Below are 19,386 nucleotides of genomic sequence, written 5' to 3' on the forward strand. Positions count from 1 at the left end.
GATCTGAATTTTAACGGATTTGGTACTTTTGAGCTTTTCCACAGCTATGAAGAGACCCTTTGAGTATCAGGGATTTCAGAAAGATCTATAGCATCTACCCTTTTATGGAATTTAATAGTTTCTTCAGGACAATCAATTTGGGCTCAGAGGACACATAATAACACTTCGGTGTCTGATGAGTCTGGAAATTCTAAGGTTCTTTCTCCTGAGAAAAATTTAATTTGGCCTCCTAATTTAAAAAGCAGGTCTTTACCTAGAACATCCACAGGGAAAGTGTCACATAATAGAAAAGTACGGCTTTCAGAGAAAGGGTCAAGGGTGACACTTATGCATTCCAATAAGGGAACTCTTTGAATTTGGAAACTCCCCCCCATGGACATTTTTATTACTTCAAGGAAGCCTTCATGTATGATGATAGGGTGTAAAGTAGATAGAGTTGTTCTGGTATCTACCAGTATGGGACAAATTTCCCCATTTAAGTTTAACTTTTTCACATTGATTTAAAGCAATTATTGGAAGTAGCCTACTGGGCAGTTCCTCAGAAGCCTGCCATTGTTGACAGTTATCACAAGAATCTAAGAGTTGAGGGCTTTCTCTCATAGGGCAACGGGGTTATTCAAAAGTGGGCAGTTGTATCCCTTTGTTTACGGTATTGTGGTATCTCGATGGATAGGGGCAAAACTTGGGAGTGGGAGTGGATCTTGTAAAGTTGGGTCAAGGTAATCGTTGCAATTATAGGGCCCTGAGTTTATTTGCTCTAAAGCCTTTTTTTCTGTTCTGTTGTTCTCTTACACCATAGGGTAAGATGTTGAAGCTCTAGGAGAGGAGTGACTTCCCATTCTAATTTGTCTCTTTTTAAAAAAAATTATTCTATTTATTTTTAGAGAGAGGGTAAGGGAAGGACAAAGAGAGGGAAACATCGATCGGCTGGCTTCCCCATGCCCCCAACCAAGGACCTGGCCTGCAACCTAGGCAGGCTCAGAACTGGCGACCTTTCGGTTCCCCAGGGCGGTGTCCAACCCTCTGAGCCACAGCAGTCAGGGCCCATTCCAATTCATGTTTCTTTAACAAATCACTGAGTTCTGGATTAAGCCCATTCACAAATATGGGTAACAGGCAAAACCAGTCCCAGGGTCTTTTGAGACCAGAGCGTTGTCTAAATATTACTTCTGAAAGAACTCAGAAATGTGCTACTGCTCCATCCTATTTTGTTGTTGTTTACAGGACTGTATAATAGCTGAGTCAATTCTCATAGGAACGACTTTGGAATTGCCTCAACAAGTGGTAGATTTTGCTCTTTGTAATCTATACCTGGAGGCATATTTGGTGGGGGGTCATCCAAATCTTTGGTACGGTCTTCCCAATATTTCTTTTTTCATTTTATTTTATCTTATTTTCTTAGAGAGAAGGGAAAGGAGAGAGGAACACCAGTGTGTGGTTGCCTCTTGTGCGCCCTCTGCTGGGGACCTGGCTTGCAACCTAGGCGCATGCCCTGACTTGGAATCCAACAGGCGAAGCTTTGGTTTGCAGGCCAGTGCTCAATCCACTGAGCCACACCAGCTAGTGTCTTTCCAACATTTCTTGAAGCCATATTTTAGCATCTCCTGGATTCACTATCATTTGAACAGTTTGGTATAAATCAGGAAGTCCAGGATCACAGGGACCAAAGAACAATTTAAAATTCTTTTATACATTTAGTTTGGACTTTTTAGCATCTGAAAATCATTTATAGTATCTTGAAGCTTGGCTTGAGACCAGGTTTAAATTCTGCTGAGGCTGGAATCCCTGGTTCATTAGAAGGTCTTATATTAAAGGGCATCTAGTTATTTAGTGGGTTTGGAGAGAAAGGGTAAAAGATCAAAAGAGTTCATGGGTTCAGGATAACCAGGTAGACAAGGATAGGGAGGAGCTGCGTTGCTAGTTGGAGGCCCCTTGAGTCATGCATGTCAAAGCTTTGGTCTTTATTACTGGCTCACTGTAATGATTATTTTAGAGAGGCTCTTTTAGGGCCATTCTGCCTTTCGGAGGCCTCCATGCCAGTGAAAGAAAGCATATCATTGCTTTTGAAAGGTTCAGGGTCATCTCTTTTCAAGGGTTCCCCTAAGGTGAACAGTTTTATTTAAGTTAAATTTCCTCTAAAGTGGCCCCTGTAATACAAAGTTATCATCCTTTGTGGAGCTCACCCATTTTTCAAAAAAGGGACAAGATCCTGGTCCTTAGTGGATATACACACAGTGAACAGGAGTTTTTGAGGGAGGAGGGGAACTCTCTTCTTTGCCTTTAGACTGCCTGAAATAACTACATCTGGAGGGAGCCTATAATTTTACTTCCATCTAGAAACCCAGGGAATCATGTTTTTTCCCCTTAGAAATAGGAAGTTGACCAAGAAGCTTCAACAAAACACAGGAACGCACAGTAATGACAGAGAGCTCAAATCAAAGAACGGAAATCAGATCCAAGAGAGTCTTATCCTAAAGCCCCGTGGTCCTCGTGGTCAGTGAGAACACAGCACAATGGCTCCGTTGGTGCTGGCGCCTCGTTACCTCTGGCCTCGGGGTTCACGAGGGGGCTGTCTATTTCAGACCCTACTTCTGGCACCAGAAACTGCCAACAATAAAATCAGGTCAAATTAAAATTCTGAGTTTACTGTACATACAAAAGAACAGTTCACAAACTGGGGAGTCTTCAAACTAAAAATAGCAAGAAGCTCACAGGCATGTCATTATAAGATGGCTTATAATGCAAGATTGAAGTTGTTTAACTTACATTGATTGGTAATTACAATGGGGGTTGCCAGACAGTAGGGGATTGATTAAAAATGATTTTTAAAAAAGACTTTTAAAATTTATTTATTTTAGAGAGGAGAGAGAGAGAGACATAGATTTTCTATTCTACTTATTTATGCATTTATTGGTTGTTTCTTGTATGTGCCCTGACCAGCTTTTGAATCCGCAACCGTGGTGTATTGAGAAGATGCTCTAATCAACTGAACTACCAGGCCAGGGATATTTATTCTTAGAGAGAGAGAAGAGAAAGGAGAAATAGAGGGAGAGAAACATCAATGTGACAGAGAAACATTGACACCGATGTGACAGAGAAACATTGATCTAGAAACCTTTCAAATGCACCCTGTCCAGGGATTGGACCCACAATCTGGTCATGTGCCCAGATCAGGAATAAAATTGGTAACCTTTTGCTTTGTGGTATGATGCCCAACCAACTACGCCACACTGGTCAGGGCAAAAATGATTTATTTTTAAATTGATACTATTTATTTAAAAGTGATACTATTTTACAAAACCAATTTCAGTTTCATTTATAATTATCAAAGACATGTATAAGAAATGACCTAAATTGTTTCATTTATGTTCATGAAATAAACTACATTAAGTTTTGCTTACATGGCCTAACTGGTTTTATCTGCTCCAGGGGATTTTAAGCTCAGTCTCCATTTTATTATATTTTACCTGATCTAATTCATCCCAAAAGGCCTTTTCTTACCCCCTCAACAAAAAGTGACTCTTTGGTGGTTCTCTTTAACCACGGATAACTGGTACTCGGGAGGAAACCCATCCCCCCAAAATCACCTTAAAACAGGGACCAAAGTACCATACTTAAGAAGGATAAAAGGACCGATTGTAGGAAGAACCAATCTGGGATAAAGCCATAACCAGTCAAAACAAAAACAAAACACACACACACACACACACACTGTAATAGACAATAATTATACATAAGTGTTATTACTTTAACATAAAAATATAAAAGACAGGTGTTTATATACTTGAAAGCAGTTACATAAAAGCTATTATTTAAACTAAGTAGGATTAGTTATCAGTGACAATTAGTAATAATAGACTATGCAAACAATATATGAGAAATATATAACAATATTTTTTATCTAGTATATCTGGCATCTGATTCAGTAAATTTTTAAAAACTATTGGATATTGAAATTTTATAGTCTATATTATTCCATATTTTTAAAAATATTTTGTTTATTTGTATTTTTTATTTTAAAGATTTTATTTATTTTTAGAGAGCGGGAAAGGGAGGGAGAGGCAGAGAAACATCAATGTGTGGTTGCCTCTTGTGCGCCCCCTACTGGGAATATGACCTGGCCCACAACCCAGGCATGTGCCCTAACTGGGAATCTAACTGGCAACCCCTGGGTCCAGAGGCCAGCACTCAACCACTGAGCCACACCAGCCAGGGCTCTGTATTCTTAAGATGTAAAAATACAAGACTCTTTAAAAGGAGAACATAAATATAATAGGAATAACTAAACAAATGTTGCTTATATTTATTAAAAAATAATAATGACAAAAGTAAAATAAAGAGAAAAAAGAAAAAAAGTGGAAAACAATAACTGCCATGTTTCTTTCAGTCCCATGATACAGTAGGAGACTTTTGCTGTTTCTGCTTCCTTTTCCACTGATACTTCTCTGAGCTGCCTGCAGCCTTAGGATAACCTCGTTTTCTTCTATGCAGTGGTACCACTGAATACAGTCAGATGTAAAACTCTCTCTGACTTGAAGCTGTGCTCTTATCAGGCCCACAGTACACTGATTCCTGGTGTCAGACCAATGTGATGACCTCGATCCAAATACCCTCTCCACGAACACACCTGAGCAGGGGATACTTAGGCTTTTGCTTACTAGCAACAGCAGGTGTTTAGACTTGCAGGAATTAGTTTCCAGCTCTCCAAAGATGTCCACCCATTTTTTTATCGACAGGCTTGTTTCGGTAGGCCAGATGTTTGTCAACAAGATCCTTTGCATCTATACATTTATCATGCAGGTTGTCCATGTCTAAAATGTTCATCATTTTTAAACATTCTGAAGAACCCAGGATGTCACCATAAGCTAAACCTTTCTTTCTCAGGGAAAATGGTTTTAAAGCACAGAGGTAATTTGAACTTGTGAAATCAAAACTGGATTGCAGAAAAGTTACAGTTCTAGTAAAGAAATTGAGAAAGTCCTGTTTAACTGGGGTGCCTTTTTCTGGTGACATTTTTTTTCAGTTCTAAAGCAGTCTTCTTCCCCCAAAATGAGTCATGTTTTCGCTGTATGAGTTTTTGTCGCAACTTAGACATAACATCAAATAACTCAGGTGCAGACAGTTTATCCTTTTGTAGGCTCCTTATGGCCTTTTCAAAGATCATCAAGCAGTTCTGGAGAAACAGCATATAAATTTCTGTTGTACTATATATATAATTCTTTTCCCCATTTTCATCCTCAGTGTATTTCCAAATTAGAGAAGGCCATTCTTCTTTTCCCACATTTTGAAAATAGGATTTTAGGGCAGGCCAGCATAGTAACATCTTTCCTATGGCTCGCAACAATGATAGCCATCTTGCACACATACGTTTAAAGAGTCTATCTTCTTCCATTTCTTCAAAGTCAAGAATCTCATTAAGTCCTTCTGCATATTTTGAGGAAACTGAAAAGTAACCAAAAACTTTCACTATGAAAGCCTCAGTGTCACAGGAAAGCAAGTCACACCCCTTTTTAGCAGTCTTGTGCACGAGGTGAGTAGGTATTTTCATTTTCTTTGGTAAGAAGTTTACAGACTGAATGGAATTTGCTGGAATTTACATCTGTACTGTCTGCTAAATGTGCAGACAGGTGAGCACAGTCTAGTTTGTATTCGGACAGGATATCAACGATCTTCTGTTTAATATTTTCTGAGGTTTCATTAAAATCCTCGTAGAAATCAAGAAGATGATTTGACTCCATTTTTCAAATCAAAGTACCTAAGAGCAAGGGGGAACACTTTTTTGTTGCCATGATTACAGAAAGCATGATTGTTGGTAAGATCCGACAGAATCAGCTCTCTTGTAAGGGGCCAACACATCTGTAATCAAAATTTCCCCTCTGTTCGTCCACAGGAAATTTTAGTTGCAACTTCTGAATCAGGAAAAGGAACCTTCCTCAGTCTCATAGAGCAATCAAGAGAGCGATATGGTAACGCCTGTTCCTTTGTGGGGTATGCCCCAGCTAACTCAGAGGCCGCCATTTTTGGTTGAGCACTGGTATCTTTGGGGGAGACCAAAACACTCTGGACTGATTCAGAAGTACTTGCTTGTCTCATCCCAAACTTGTAGGATTCAGTCTCCATATGTGTTTCCACACCCCCTTCTTCACCAGGCCCAACCCCAAATGCTTTCCTGCATATTGTGCTCTGTTTGGATAACTTACCTCCCTAATCCAGCCATATGTGTTCTTCTACCTGTCATTAAAATAACATCGTCCTTTAGTCTTCTTTTTCCGTATTGTCTGGGTCATGCTGACATTTGCATTGTACTCACTCTCATTTTCACAATCTGAACTCTTGGAAAACGTGGTCACAATATTAATAAAGCTAGAAATTAAACTAGTCTATCTCTATATAAAGCACAGCAGTTCATTGGACTGTTGACACTCGTGATTAAAATTTAAATTGCTCTGACAGGATGCTACAATGACTCCATTACTGAGAACCACAGGTCATATTTGCCCATCGCAGTGGTCACCAGGAGGCAGACAATCGCCATTTGTTGTCAAAAATAGTGTTGTCTTCAGCATCTTTTTCCAGGGGCCACAGTACGGTTTTTGTTTCTGCCCCCCAATCTTTGGCACTCATTTCTGAAAAGTAGGACGTTTTTTGCCTAGAGGGGGTTTTTTGGGACGTGGGACTTTCTGTGGCAGCCCCAATCTGGTATGGTTAGCCATCAGAAATAAAGTGCATGACTCTTCGATTTTCATGAGTGTGTTTTCAGATCTGCTATTTTGACTTTAGCAATTATATTTCACTGGACTTTCTGAGAAAAGTAGTCAAAGATAAATCAAATAAAAATGGTCAGCCAGATCTTTCTGGCAGTAGTTTTTCTGGAAGTTTTGTTTGGATAAATCTGGCTGACCTCGAACATTGCAGCATTCGGTGCAGCTGTTCCACGGTTTCTTTCTTGAGCTGCGGGGACAGTGCTGAGACCGGCGGGCAAGTCAAGATTGGCTCTTCCTAACGATTTAGGTGTGCTGGCTTCCGCTATTTCTAATTGCTCCATTTTATCCACAAAGGGCAAAAGCAAACGCTTGTTAATTCTACAGCATATTCCCAACAGGATAACAATGACAAATTAAGATGCGCTTTATTATAATAGCAATATAAAGATGCCCACTTTACAATTATGTTCATACAAGTAAGTGTACAGAGGGGAGACGGAAAACAGAAAAAGCTGATACTGTTCCTCCCACAGTCATTAGTTAACTTACTATAATCGGAAGGTAAGATTTGTTAAATGCTGCTCAGAGCTGCTAAACTAATGTTAAGTCATTAATCCACATTAAAAAAAAGGGTCCAATAAGAATTTCCTGCATTGGATTCTCCCATCCTGAGTCGCTTAACAGTCACAATGAATCCCTGAGGGGTTAGAATGATGTCCATTTAGAAATATGCTACGGATCATATTATATACAGTTTTGTCTTCTAGTCAGTTAATGCTCCTGCCCCCAAATCCCAACGCTACAGAGATTTCATGTTTCTAAGGAAATCGAGGAAATTAAACAACGTTGGCTCCCTAGTTTACTTGTACAGTATACTGTTTCCCTCCGTGTAAAAAAAGGTGAACCTGCATGTCTCTCTTAACGACAAAAGACCGACCCACCTTCGCTGCTTCTCGACCTCTTTCGGCATCTCTCCCTCCGACTGTAGCGTTCTTTCCCTTACACCGTGGGGTTAAAGCCTTAGTACTGTTGCCCCCTGCGTGATCACGTAGGCCCTTCTGTAGTACCTTCCCCGAGATCCGGACCTGCCGTGGAATCACCACCAGCTCGGTGATTAAGACTGCAAGTGGCGGCCTGGGCTTTCTCTGGTGGTGCCATTTGGAACGAGACCAGTTCTGACTCCATGACGGCCCCCAGGAATAGACACTAGAACACGACTGAGAGCTTCCCAAGGGCGCCAGGCGGCCACAAGTCCTTCACATATCTAAGCCATCATTGCTTCCGTTTTTAAAACAGGGTCACTTCCCCCAAGCCCCCATTATCTCTTAAATAGTGCTTCTAACCTTGACAATTTCCCGGCGCGTGTGTGTGGGTGAGTGTGAGTGACATTGGCAAAGTCTGCAGACATTCTTGGTTGTCACAACTGTGGGAATGATGCTGGCATCAAGTGAGCAGAGGCCGGGGATGCAGACACATCCCTACAGTGCACAGACAGCCCCCACAGGCTTATTTGTCCCAAATTGCTGGTAGCGCCTAAGCTGAGAAACCCTGCCTTTAAAGCAATGGCACACACACACAAAAGTCAAATCCCATAAATAGGTCACGGCACGGGGGTTAGGGACGCACAGTACCTGAACCAGGGCGTCCCCACCTCGCGGGAGTGACTTAAAAAACATGGTCACAATATTCACAAAGTTAAATTCACAAAATTTCACTCTGAAATTAGCGCCTCTTGGAGGGGGAGCTACAGTGAGCAAGGAGCCAGGTTCTGAGAACGTAGGACTTAAAAACCTTCAATAGCGCTGTGGAGCCACGAACCTGGGCCCACATTTTGCACCACGTAGGACCCTGCACTTCTCCTGCCACCTACACCTGAGATAATTGCTGGACTGACCCCAGCACTAGAAAACTCACCACCTCACTCAAGACCTACGTAAAGGCCCAACACGCATCTCCCTTTCGAAACCTTAGGACAAAGAGCTACTTCTGCCATCACTCTCTAAAGTGTACTCAAATTATTTTTCCTAGGCACTCGGCGCCTAGCAAAGCCCCTGCTGCCTACTCCAGAGCGTGCGCAGAGGCATTCGTGTAATGGGCGTGGCTCCCTCCGGCCCCACCCCCGCCCTTTCTCCTCCTACACTCACGCCACGCCTTCAGTCGCCGTCTCCGCATGCGCGACCGAGCCCTGGGGGCGGTACTGCTGCATCCGGGTGTCTGACGGCCTGTATCTGCGGTTGTTTTGTTTTTTTGGCTAAAACTGGGAGAGTGAGGAGGCCCCGCGCGGCGCGACACGGGGCTCCGGACCGACTGCACGGCCGGGGCTGGACGTAAGTGCCAGGCGGGCTTGGGGGAAAGGGAGGAACCCCCGCAGGCCGGATAGTGCACGCACCCGGGGCTCTGCGCCCTGCTGATGCTGACTGGGTAGTTGCCTCCACCTCTGGGAAGCTGCGTACTGGGCTGTGCCTTGTTGGACCGGGCTGTGCCTTGTTGGACGGTCCCTGGCTACTGTCTCCGGACCTGGTCCGGCCGGCGACGGGAGAGAGCAACCGCGTCCGGACTCTGCCAGGCTGCCGGACCGCGCCCTTCCCCGGGATTCCCAGGATCCCTGAAAATCACATTGCTTCCCCTACTTTACAGCTGGAGAAACTGAGACCCGGCTGGTTCACACTGCGAGCTAGAGAGAGCTAGTTTCCAGGTCTTCCAAGTCCCATTCCTCTCTCTGCACCTAAAATCCCCAGGGTCTGGGGGGCGGGGTTTGGGCGAGCGTGCCAAGCCAAGGAAAATGGATTCGAGGCGGGGTCCTTGGGAAGAACCGAAAGTAATACAGACTGGCGTGCTGCTCCTTCCAGGGAAGAATAAAATGCGTTCTAAAAGGCAAATCAGCACTGGTTGTATCACAGCTTTGAATATTTAATTTTAAATAGGGACGTTACAATAGGTTTCATTGCTCCTTTTTAGGATATCATGTTTTTAGACGGTCATGATTACAGGCTACAGAGTAGCTTTAATGGACGGGTTCAGATTCGCCCGAGGAGTTTGGGTGTTCCTTGATTATTAGCAAGTTTTACGTAACTCTGGCTTTTTCATACTCTGAAATAGATACAGTGGCTGTGTCTCAAGCCAGGTCTGTACAGCTCAGCTCGGAGGAATGTTTTATGTAATTTGTTAAGACATTTTAGGTCAGTATGGTCATTTAGCAGTGTATTCTTTTTGGTCTGAATTAATATTAATTTCAGTTTTGTACTTTCTTTTGGCCGAAAAGCATCTGTGAGAATCAGAGATAGAGATATTAAAAGGAAATGGGTGTTCTTTTTGTAGAAATTACTCCAAAAACCAGGCTTGGAGAAGGAAAAAATAATGAAGTGATGTGTGTAGAAGACCTGCAGTACAGTATTTAATTTTTTAAAAGACTTTATTTATTCATTTTTAGAGAGGGATAGGGAGGGAGAGAGGAAAACATAGGTGTGTGGTTGTCTCTTATGCGCCCCCTACTGGGGACCTAGTCCGCAACCCAGACATGTGCCCTGACTGGGGATCTAACCGCCAACCCTTTGGTTGGTGTGCCGGCACTCAATCCACTGAGCCACGCCAGCTAGGGCAGGTATTTAATTTCTTAATCTGACTGTGAAGAAACATGTTCTCAAATAAAATGTATAAATTCCTAACAAATATTTTTTACCTGACTGCATGCTTTAACTCAAGCCAAAGTTTTATCATTTGTGTCTCCACTGTTAGTGCTTCTGGATTGTAAATATCAAAATCATACAATAATTTGGTTTAGAATAAAATTAATAATTATTATAAAAATGTTAAATGTGGATGGACATCCACATTTGTCCATATTAACTATACCAAAAGCATTTCTTATTTTTTATTGATATATAATTGGCATATAATATTCGTAGTTTTTGATGTACAGCATAATGGTTGGATATGCTTGTACATTGCAAAGTGATCACCACAGTAAGTCTAGCTGACCTCCGTCACTACACATAGTTACAAAGTTTTTTTCTTGTGATGAGAACTTCCAAAATCTACCCTCTTAACAACTTTCAAATAATACAGTACAGGATTCACTGTAGTCATGATGCTGTGTGTTACACCTCCTGGACTTCTTATTTTATTAATGCAAGCCAAAACCATCTTTTAAATTAAGAAAAATACTGAATGGAAAAAAGAAGGGAAAATACTGAATGAATCCAAGTTTTATTTTCCAAATTTATAACGTGGAAATTTATCAAAAGCTTAATCAGATATTCTGAAGAAGTATACGTAGCCAGACTACAGTACAGTTGACCTTTGTACAACACGGTGTGAATTGTGCAGGTCCACTTATAGATGGACTTTTTTCAATAAATATACAGCTCTCTGCATCCCCGGTTTCCCATCCTAGGAATCCACAGATGCAGGAGACCAACTGTATGCATTGTTCCACACTATCATATATGGGCACTTGAGCATCCTGGGATTTTGGTATCTGTAGAGGTCCTAGAACTGTTACCCTGTGGATACTGAGGGATTGTAGTTCAGTTTTTAGAGAGTCAAAAAGTTATCCTTGGATTTTCAACTGTGTGTGTGGGGGGGTTTGGTGTCCCTAAACCCCCCTGTGTTCAAGGGTCAACTATATTTGTAATTTAACTTCTACTAAATTATTTCTGCACTGTTTATTAGTTTCTAAGAGTATAAGTCAGGTTTGAAGCAAGTAAATAGAATATTTAATTTGTTTGTTTGTTTGTTTGTTTGTTTGTTTGAAGTGACCTGAAGAAAATGTCTGGGTTTCTGGAAGGGCTGAGGTGCTCGGAATGCATCGACTGGGGGGAAAAACGCAACACCGTTGCTTCCATTGCCGCGGGCGTCCTGGTAGGTGTCCTCGGGCCTTTGGGCCGTCGTTCTTTTGGAGGGTTTGGTTTTATGTTTTAAATTCTGTATGGTGTCATAAAGTCTGTGCTATGTATTTTATCTTTGACCACTGGATTTATTTTAATAAATGTTCTTACTCTGTTTTGTTTATGAGAAAGTTATTCATTTCACTCCAACTCTTAGTGGAAATCGTGGTTTGAAATTTGATTAGTAGATCAAGTGACTTTCTTTAACTGCATGGTATAGTAAAAGACAGTATATTTTCTTTCATTATTATTTTTAGATATCATTTATTTTATCCAAGATGTGCTTGTTGGGATGGTTCCCCACTCGTCTTGATTCAGGGCACTTTTAGTGCTGCTTCCTTCGGAAGGTTTTCTTCTGTCAGGCCGGCTGTTCCCCCTTTAGGCCGACAGAGGGCAGTGGAGCAGCCAACACACAGAACTTCCATTCGTGCTTGGCTGAAGACGGTGGTGATTTTATAGCACCGCCCCCCCCCCCCCCCCCCCCCCCCCCGCCCCGGGCATTTCACATCCGGGAAGTAGGAACTGGGGCTCTGCACCACGCACTGCTTCTTGTGTTTCCTCTCCTCCTCTTCTGGAGAGGGATGAGGGAGATCCTTTGGCATGTTGTGGTGGGGAGGTCCTCACTGCCGGAAGGGTTATTTATTTACATTTTAGGGAGAGGGGAAGGGAGGGAGAGAAACATACATGTGTGAGAGATACATCAGTGGGTTGCCTCGATTGCCTCTTGTGCACCCCTAACTGGGGAATCTAGCTCCTAACCCAGGCATGTGCCCTGACTGGGAATTGAACTGGCGACTTTTTGGTTTACAGGCTGGCACTCAATCCACTGAGCCACACCAGCCAGGGCAAGACAGTGTGTATTTTATATGTTTACTCATTATACGGATTATGCCTCCTGTTAAAGAGTAAATTAAGTTACCAGGAAGTGTTTTAGAAACAGGTCAAACTAATTGAGATATGATCGCATCTCTCCATAATCGGGCTAACTTTCTTCTCAGTCTCGTTATAAAAAAAAAAAATAAATAACAGAAAACTCATTTAAAAATACTGCTTAGAAGTGACTTACAATATAAAATTGTTTACATTGCAGGTCCCTCAAGGCATCTGATACTTGTATTTTACGATACTATATTGTGATATGCTCCAAGTGAATTTTACGTAAACAAACAAAAATCTAAGTTTAAATATCTGTTCTTTCCCTGTTGCCTGATACTTATAATCTATGAAAATTATTATCCTATATTATCCCCAAGTAGTGGTCAAATATAAAACTGCTATAGAATTCTGCTCTTATAAACATAAAAAAAGCTTTGAACTTTCGTCTACAAAGAAAATAAATATCTTGAATACATTAAAAGGGTACTTGTGTTAACCAGTAAAAATGTCATTAATAGAATTATGGATCTGTCTGCAACCTGATAAAAAGAACTCGATCAGTCTAAAATCGTTATTTTAAAGTAACTGTCAGAAGACAGCATTTCCAGAAGCAGCTGGGTCAGGACTGGGAGTGGGGGCAGGGAAAGGGGTTACTTTCACAACCTCCTAAGCTACTTGTCAGTATTTGGTTAATATTTTATAAGTTTTTGCTCAGATGATGAAAAAACATTTGTGCACTTTTAATGTTTTTCATAATATATTTGCCCTTGATAATCTCCATGACCAAAATTCAATTAAGGTAAATGATACATTGGTGTTAAGTTAAATTTGGCATCGCACCTGAAGCCATCGGTAGGCTGCACTGTAACTAACCAGAAGGAAGAGCGGAGCTGCAGCCCTTCCTCACTCGCAACATCAAGGGAACAGCTCAGCTTCCATCAGCAACAGTTACTCTCCATATTACTTTCAATTTGTTTTTCTTTTCAATAAGTATATCTTCCTGGAGGCTTATAATATATCAGCAGCAGGCCACTCTTTTTGTCATTTGGAATCTGAATCCTTTTTTTTCTTTTTCCTGCCATGAGATATTGTAACTTATTTCTAGGTCACAAAATTCAGATTGCAGACTTTATTATGAAAAAATAAAATGATGACTAAAGTTGACTTAGAAAGTAAGATCATGCTAATAAATTTTCATTGCTGTCAGACTTAAGGGCATATAATATTTAATTATATATTAAGTCATGTACCAATTACATGTAAGAAATTGCTAGAACAGGCCCTGGCTGCTGTGGCACAGTGGATTGAGCAGTGCATTGAGCAGCACTGGCCTGTGCACTGAAAGGTTGCTGGTTTGATTCCCAGTCAGGGCACATGCCTGGGTTGCTGGCCAGGTTCCCTCTTGGGGGCGTGTGAGAAGCAACTGTTTCTCTAACACAACGATGTTTCTCCCTTAACTCTTTTCCTTCACCTCTCTCTAAAAATAGATAAATAAAATCTTAAAATAAAAAGAAATTGCTAGAACATTCAAGAAAACTTGGAAATTCTTTAGAAGGCATCTCTTTACTTTGGTATCTTGCTTTCTTTTTAGTCAGTAATATGTGAAATCAATACATGAAATTTCTCCTTGGCGTCACCTTTTTTGCTTGTTTGTTTGTTTTAGTTTTTTACAGGCTGGTGGATTATCATAGATGCAGCCGTCATTTATCCCACTATGGAAGAGTTCAACCATTCATACCATGCCTGTGGCGTTATAGCAACCATTGCCTTCCTAATGTAAGTGTCATTGTGAGTGACACTTATGACACAGATTGTTGCAAAATAAAAATGCTTTACATATAGTTGAATGGATTTAAATTTTTGAAATGTTATTAAATTAACATACTGGGCATGGTTTAAAAGTGAAATGGTAGAGAAGGACTTACAAAGAAAAGCAACAACCTTCTTTTCTTCCTTTTACCTCTCCTCGTCCACTTCTGTCTCCCAGCTTCTCTCAACTATCCTATTTCTACACTGCCAGTGTTTATAACATTACTTTCAGGTCAGTAACCATGTGCTTTGTCTAAGGGTTTGTTTATTTACTCATTAAACAAATACTTGCTAAGCCTTTATATTCCCAGACTCTGCTGCAGAAACAGGAAACAGTGACTAAAATGGGAACATCCATGCCTTTCTGGAATTTATACTCGAATGAGTGAGGCAGATAGTAACAAAAGAGAAACGAATTAAATACATAGCATGTTAGATAATGATAAGCCCTGGCGAGAAAAAGCAGAGAAGGGAGATAGGAGATGTCAACAGGGGGTATAGAACCCTGGCTGGTGTGGCTCAGGAATTGAGTGCCGGCTTGTGAACCAAAGGGTTGCTAGTTTGATTCCCAGTCAGGGGACATGCCTGGGTTGCGGGCTGGGTCCCCGGGTAGGGGCACATGAGAGCAACCACACATTAATGCCTCTCTCCCTCTCTTTCTCCCTGCCTTCCCTTCATTCTAAAAATAAATATAATCCTAAAAAAAAAACAAACAAACAGGAGGTGTAGATATTTTAACTCAAGTCAAGGAAGGCCTCACTAGAAAGGTGATTTTTTTGAGTAAAGACTTGAAGAAATGAAGTTCATCATGGGGATATATAAGAGAGGATCATTCCAGACAGAACAGCAAGAACGAGGGCCCTGTGGCATGGGGACCAGTGTGACTGGAATAAAGGGTTAAGGTGGTAAAAGCCAAAAAAGACTGAAGAACTGTTCCAGACTGAGGAAGCTAGAGAGACATTAGACATCAGAATAGAATATACCTCCCAATCCTGGGCAGGATCCTCCCTCCCTCCCTCCTCCCTCCCTTCCTTCCTTTTTAAAGATTTTATTTACTTTTAGAGAGAGGGAAGGGAGGGAGTAAGAGAGGGAGAGAAACACCAATGTGAGGTTGCCTCTCATGTGCCCTCAACTAGGGACCTGGCTCGAAACCCAGGCGTGTGCCCTGACCCAGAGTTGAACCAGCGACCCTGCAGGACGGCACTCAATCCACTGATCCGCACCAGTCAGGGCTGGGCAGGATCCTTTCGCTATTAAGAGCATTCATTATTGGGGCAAGTGGGAAACTTGAATACGCCCTGAAGATTAAATAATAGCAGTGGTAATGAATCGTTGTTCATTTCCTGATTTTGATGATCGTGTCGTGGTTCTGTAGAAATGTCTCGTTTGTGGGAAATATATATAATTGTATGTCTCGTTTGTAGGTAGTGCAGTTGCTGGGGTTGTGGGGCATCATGTTGACAGCTTTTAAATATTTGGGGAAAAATGTATTTGACTTGTACTTAGAACTTTTCTGTGAATTTGAGATTACGTGTAAAACTAGTAATAACAGAGAACAAGTAGAGATCGTTTGAAAATGTGCTGAACAGTTAAGACTGACAGGTCAGGGTCGTGGCTGTGACAGGAAGTTACAGAGTTTATTCAGATGGCTCAGCAAGAAGAAACATCTAAGCACCACTAACCTAGGATCATCTGCATTTTAAAAAATACGAAGCTTGTTTTAAACTATATTTTATGTGCCAAGTAATTGAGTTAATGTAGAGGTCACTGAAAATAATTAGGACCATTTTGATCATTCTAAAATTTAGATTGGAATGAATTAAGACTTTATATTATTGTGAAAAAGTTAGGGGTCAGATATGTAACACCTTTATCGAACACCTGCCCTGTGTCAGGCCTGTGCTAGGCACTGAGGATAAAAGTGGGCAACAAGGTGGACCCGGCCCCTGCCCTTGTGGCGCTTACATTCCAGTGGCGTGTGTAATAGATATGTAATGTTTAACCGTTTAACTTGGCATATTATAAACATTTTCCCATTTTAAACATTTGACATTTTTTCAAAGGATACTTCTCAAGAAGGCAAGGCCATCTCAGTTTAGAGAGGTGCTGTGTGAAAGTCAGTGAAAGGTGTTTCACGTTTGGAGCACCTGTAAGGAATTGAAAAAAAACAGGTTTTATCACTGGAATATCTTTGTGTTGAGTATGTCTGATATGTACAAATGGAAAACTAGATAGGCCCCAGCTACGGATTGTCCCGGTCTTAGCAAGGTAAAATTTTGAGAATTTTTAAAAATTGAGGTATAATTGACTATTTTAAGAATTCCACTCTCACATTTAAAAAAGCATCAGAATCATGGAAAGGACTTGTTAGCACTCAGATCGCTGAGCCCCATTCCCAGAGTTTCTGCCTCAGCAAGTTTGGGTGGGGCCGAAGAATTTTCTTTCTAACGACTTTCCAGGCGATGCTGCTTCTGCTGTTTGGGGACTTGCTTTAGAGGGTATCTGATCGAAGGGACTTACTTAAGGTCATATGAACCCTAACCTTGAACTTGAGGAACTCTGACTTGTATCTGGTAATCTGATGTTGTGGGTAGTCTCTCCTTGGAGGCGGAGACCCTGATCTTGGTTTCATTTATACAGGATTAACGCAGTATCTAATGGACAAGTCCGAGGTGACAGTTACAGTGAAGGTTGCCTGGGTCAAACAGGTGAGTGAGTGCAAACAGTGTGTTACTATGCACCCTTAAAGTGAGCATTATACATGGCAAGGACCCTTGTCTGACGCCTTCAGATCAGGGATTGGATGGAGGAGTATCGAGAGCAGAGGGTGTAAGTTCCAAGGCACAAGGTAAAAGTTGCATTTGGTCAAAGTTCGCTTCAAAGTACAGAATACTCAATTTTGAATGTATAATCCTGTGCGATAGTGTGTAGATATAAACATATACAGTAAAGAACTGTATGTAATGAATATACATGCAAAATAGAACTTATAGTATTTTCAGTAATACCATATAAATTATTTTCTTCCCTTTTTGCCAACCTTATTGGATTGAATTAGCATTTGGAAATAGTTTAGAATCACAGGTTTTAGTGTCTGTTTTAAAATTTGGCATCCTAACCATTGCCAAGGGTACAATTTGACAGTGTTAAGTACATTTGTGTTGTGCATCTGATTTCCAGAACTTTTTTTACCTTCTTTTTTTTTAAATATATTTTATTGATTATGCTATTACAGTTGTCCCATTTCCCCCCTTCTCTCCCCTCCACCCTGTACCCCCTCCCACCCACATTTCCCCCTATAGTTCATGTCCATGTGTCATATTTATGAGTTCTTTAGTTTCTACATTTCCCGTACTATTCTTGCCCTCCCCCTATCTAATTTCAACGTACATTCTATGCTACTTATTCTCTATACCTTTTCCCCCTCTTTCCTCCTCCCACCCTCCTGCTGCTAACCCTCCATGTGCCCTCCATTTCTGTGGTTCTGTTCCTGTTCTAATTGTTTACTTAGTTTCTTTTGGTTTTGCTTTAGGTGTGGTTGTTGATATTTGTGAGTTTGCTGTCCTTTTACTATACATGTCTTTTCTTTATCTTCTTTTCTTAGATAAGTCCCTTTAGTATTTCATAAAATAAGGGCTTGGTGATGATGAACTCCTTTAACTTGACCTTATCTGAGAAGCACTTTATCTGCCCTTCCATTCTAAATGAGAGCTTTGCTGGATAGAGCAATCTGGGATGTAGGCCCTTGTCTTTCATGACTTGGAATATTTCTTTCCAGCCCCTTCTTGCCTGTAAGGTCTCTTTGGAGAAATCAGCTGACAGTCTGATGGGAACTCCTTTGTAGGTGACTGTCCCCTTACCTCTTGCTGCTTCTAGGATTCTCTCCTTCGTTTTTACCTTGGCTAATGTAATTATGATGTGCCTTGATGTGTTTCTTCTTGGGTCCAACTTCTTTGGGGCTCTCTGAGCTTCTTGGATTTCTTGGAAGACTGTTCCCTTTGCCAGATTGGGGAAGTTCTCCTTTATTATTTGTTCAAATACGTGCTCAATCTGTTGCTTTTCCCCTTCCGATTCTGGTACCCCTATAATTCGGATATTGGAACGTTTAAAGGTGTCTTGGATGCTCTTAATCTTTTCCTCAATTTTTTGAATTCTTATTTCATCATGCTTTCCTGCTTGGTTGATTCTATCTTCCTTCTGGTCCACTGTATTGTTTTGAGACTCATATTCCTTCCTTTCACTATTGGCTCTCCTCCGCGTGTCTTCCTGCATTTGTTTTATGGTACTCTGCATTCTTTCATCTAAATTTCGTCCAAAATCCACCAGTTCCGTGAGCTTTCTGATCACCAGTGTTTTGAACTGCGCATCTGATAGATTGGCTAATTCTTGGTCGCTCAAAAGGATGAGTCCTGGGGGACTGATTTGCTCTGTTGAAAACATGGTTTTGTCCCCCCCCCCCCCCTTTCTCTCCTTTTTTTTTTTTTTTCTCGGTCTGGTTGCTCTTGTTACGGTGGGGGGGCGGAGCCTTAGGTGCTCACTGGGGCTGGGCACCCCGGTCGCTAGATTGTCTTTTTTTACCTTCTAAAGCTGAACATAATAATAGAATTTCAGTGCTTAGATTTATGCAGGCCCTTCCTCCTCAGCCGAGGAACTTATGGCCCCTGGACCGCATTGCCACATCCCGTGCCTGGGGCAGGCAGGGCACTGGACACTGGCGCCACTTCCTGGAGTCCAGTTTGCACACAGATTTTAGGGGGAGGACATTTATTAAGCAATTTAAATGATAAACTGCAAATATTACATTTATACAAAAATAAATTGGGATGTGGGCAAATTGCAAGTTTTTTCTTTTTGTTTTTTAATGAAACAGGAGAAACTACTTGTCAGCTCTGGTCGATGTTCTCAGACTTCTTGGTTCGCTCTTCATAGCTGAACTTAAGTAGAAGAGGTACAGAAACGTCGACCTACCGTAACCTTGCAGACTGAGGGAGTGGGTGAATGGTAGCCACTAGTGTTGGTACTAGGGCAGTAATAGCCGGAGGTAGGACTAGAATGTGGCCATTGCACCTCTAAATAAAATGCGTTAGCTAATGTCGCTTTGGGGGTTCAGA

At 41.4% G+C, this 19,386-nt stretch overlaps 1 protein-coding gene across 2 annotated transcripts in view; it reads left to right on the plus strand.

The window, feature by feature from the left end:
* The first annotated feature begins 8,825 nt into the window (after positions 1 to 8,825).
* TMEM50A (transmembrane protein 50A) overlaps positions 8,826 to 19,386 on the plus strand; it is a 33,035-nt gene continuing 22,474 nt past the window's right edge. Inside the window, exons 1-4 of one of the 2 annotated variants that reach the window (XM_028512320.2) lie at positions 8,826 to 9,031; positions 11,459 to 11,564; positions 14,130 to 14,242; positions 16,916 to 16,983. In XM_028512320.2, coding sequence (XP_028368121.1) covers positions 11,472 to 11,564; positions 14,130 to 14,242; positions 16,916 to 16,983 — 274 coding nt within the window. In that variant the 5' untranslated portion in view covers positions 8,826 to 9,031; positions 11,459 to 11,471. The remainder of the gene's footprint in view (positions 9,032 to 11,458; positions 11,565 to 14,129; positions 14,243 to 16,915; positions 16,984 to 19,386) is intronic. The other variant, XM_036025534.1, reaches the window with a different exon arrangement.

This window comes from Phyllostomus discolor, chromosome 5 (genome assembly GCF_004126475.2).
Source record: "Phyllostomus discolor isolate MPI-MPIP mPhyDis1 chromosome 5, mPhyDis1.pri.v3, whole genome shotgun sequence".
Classification (NCBI taxonomy): domain Eukaryota; kingdom Metazoa; phylum Chordata; class Mammalia; order Chiroptera; family Phyllostomidae; genus Phyllostomus; species Phyllostomus discolor.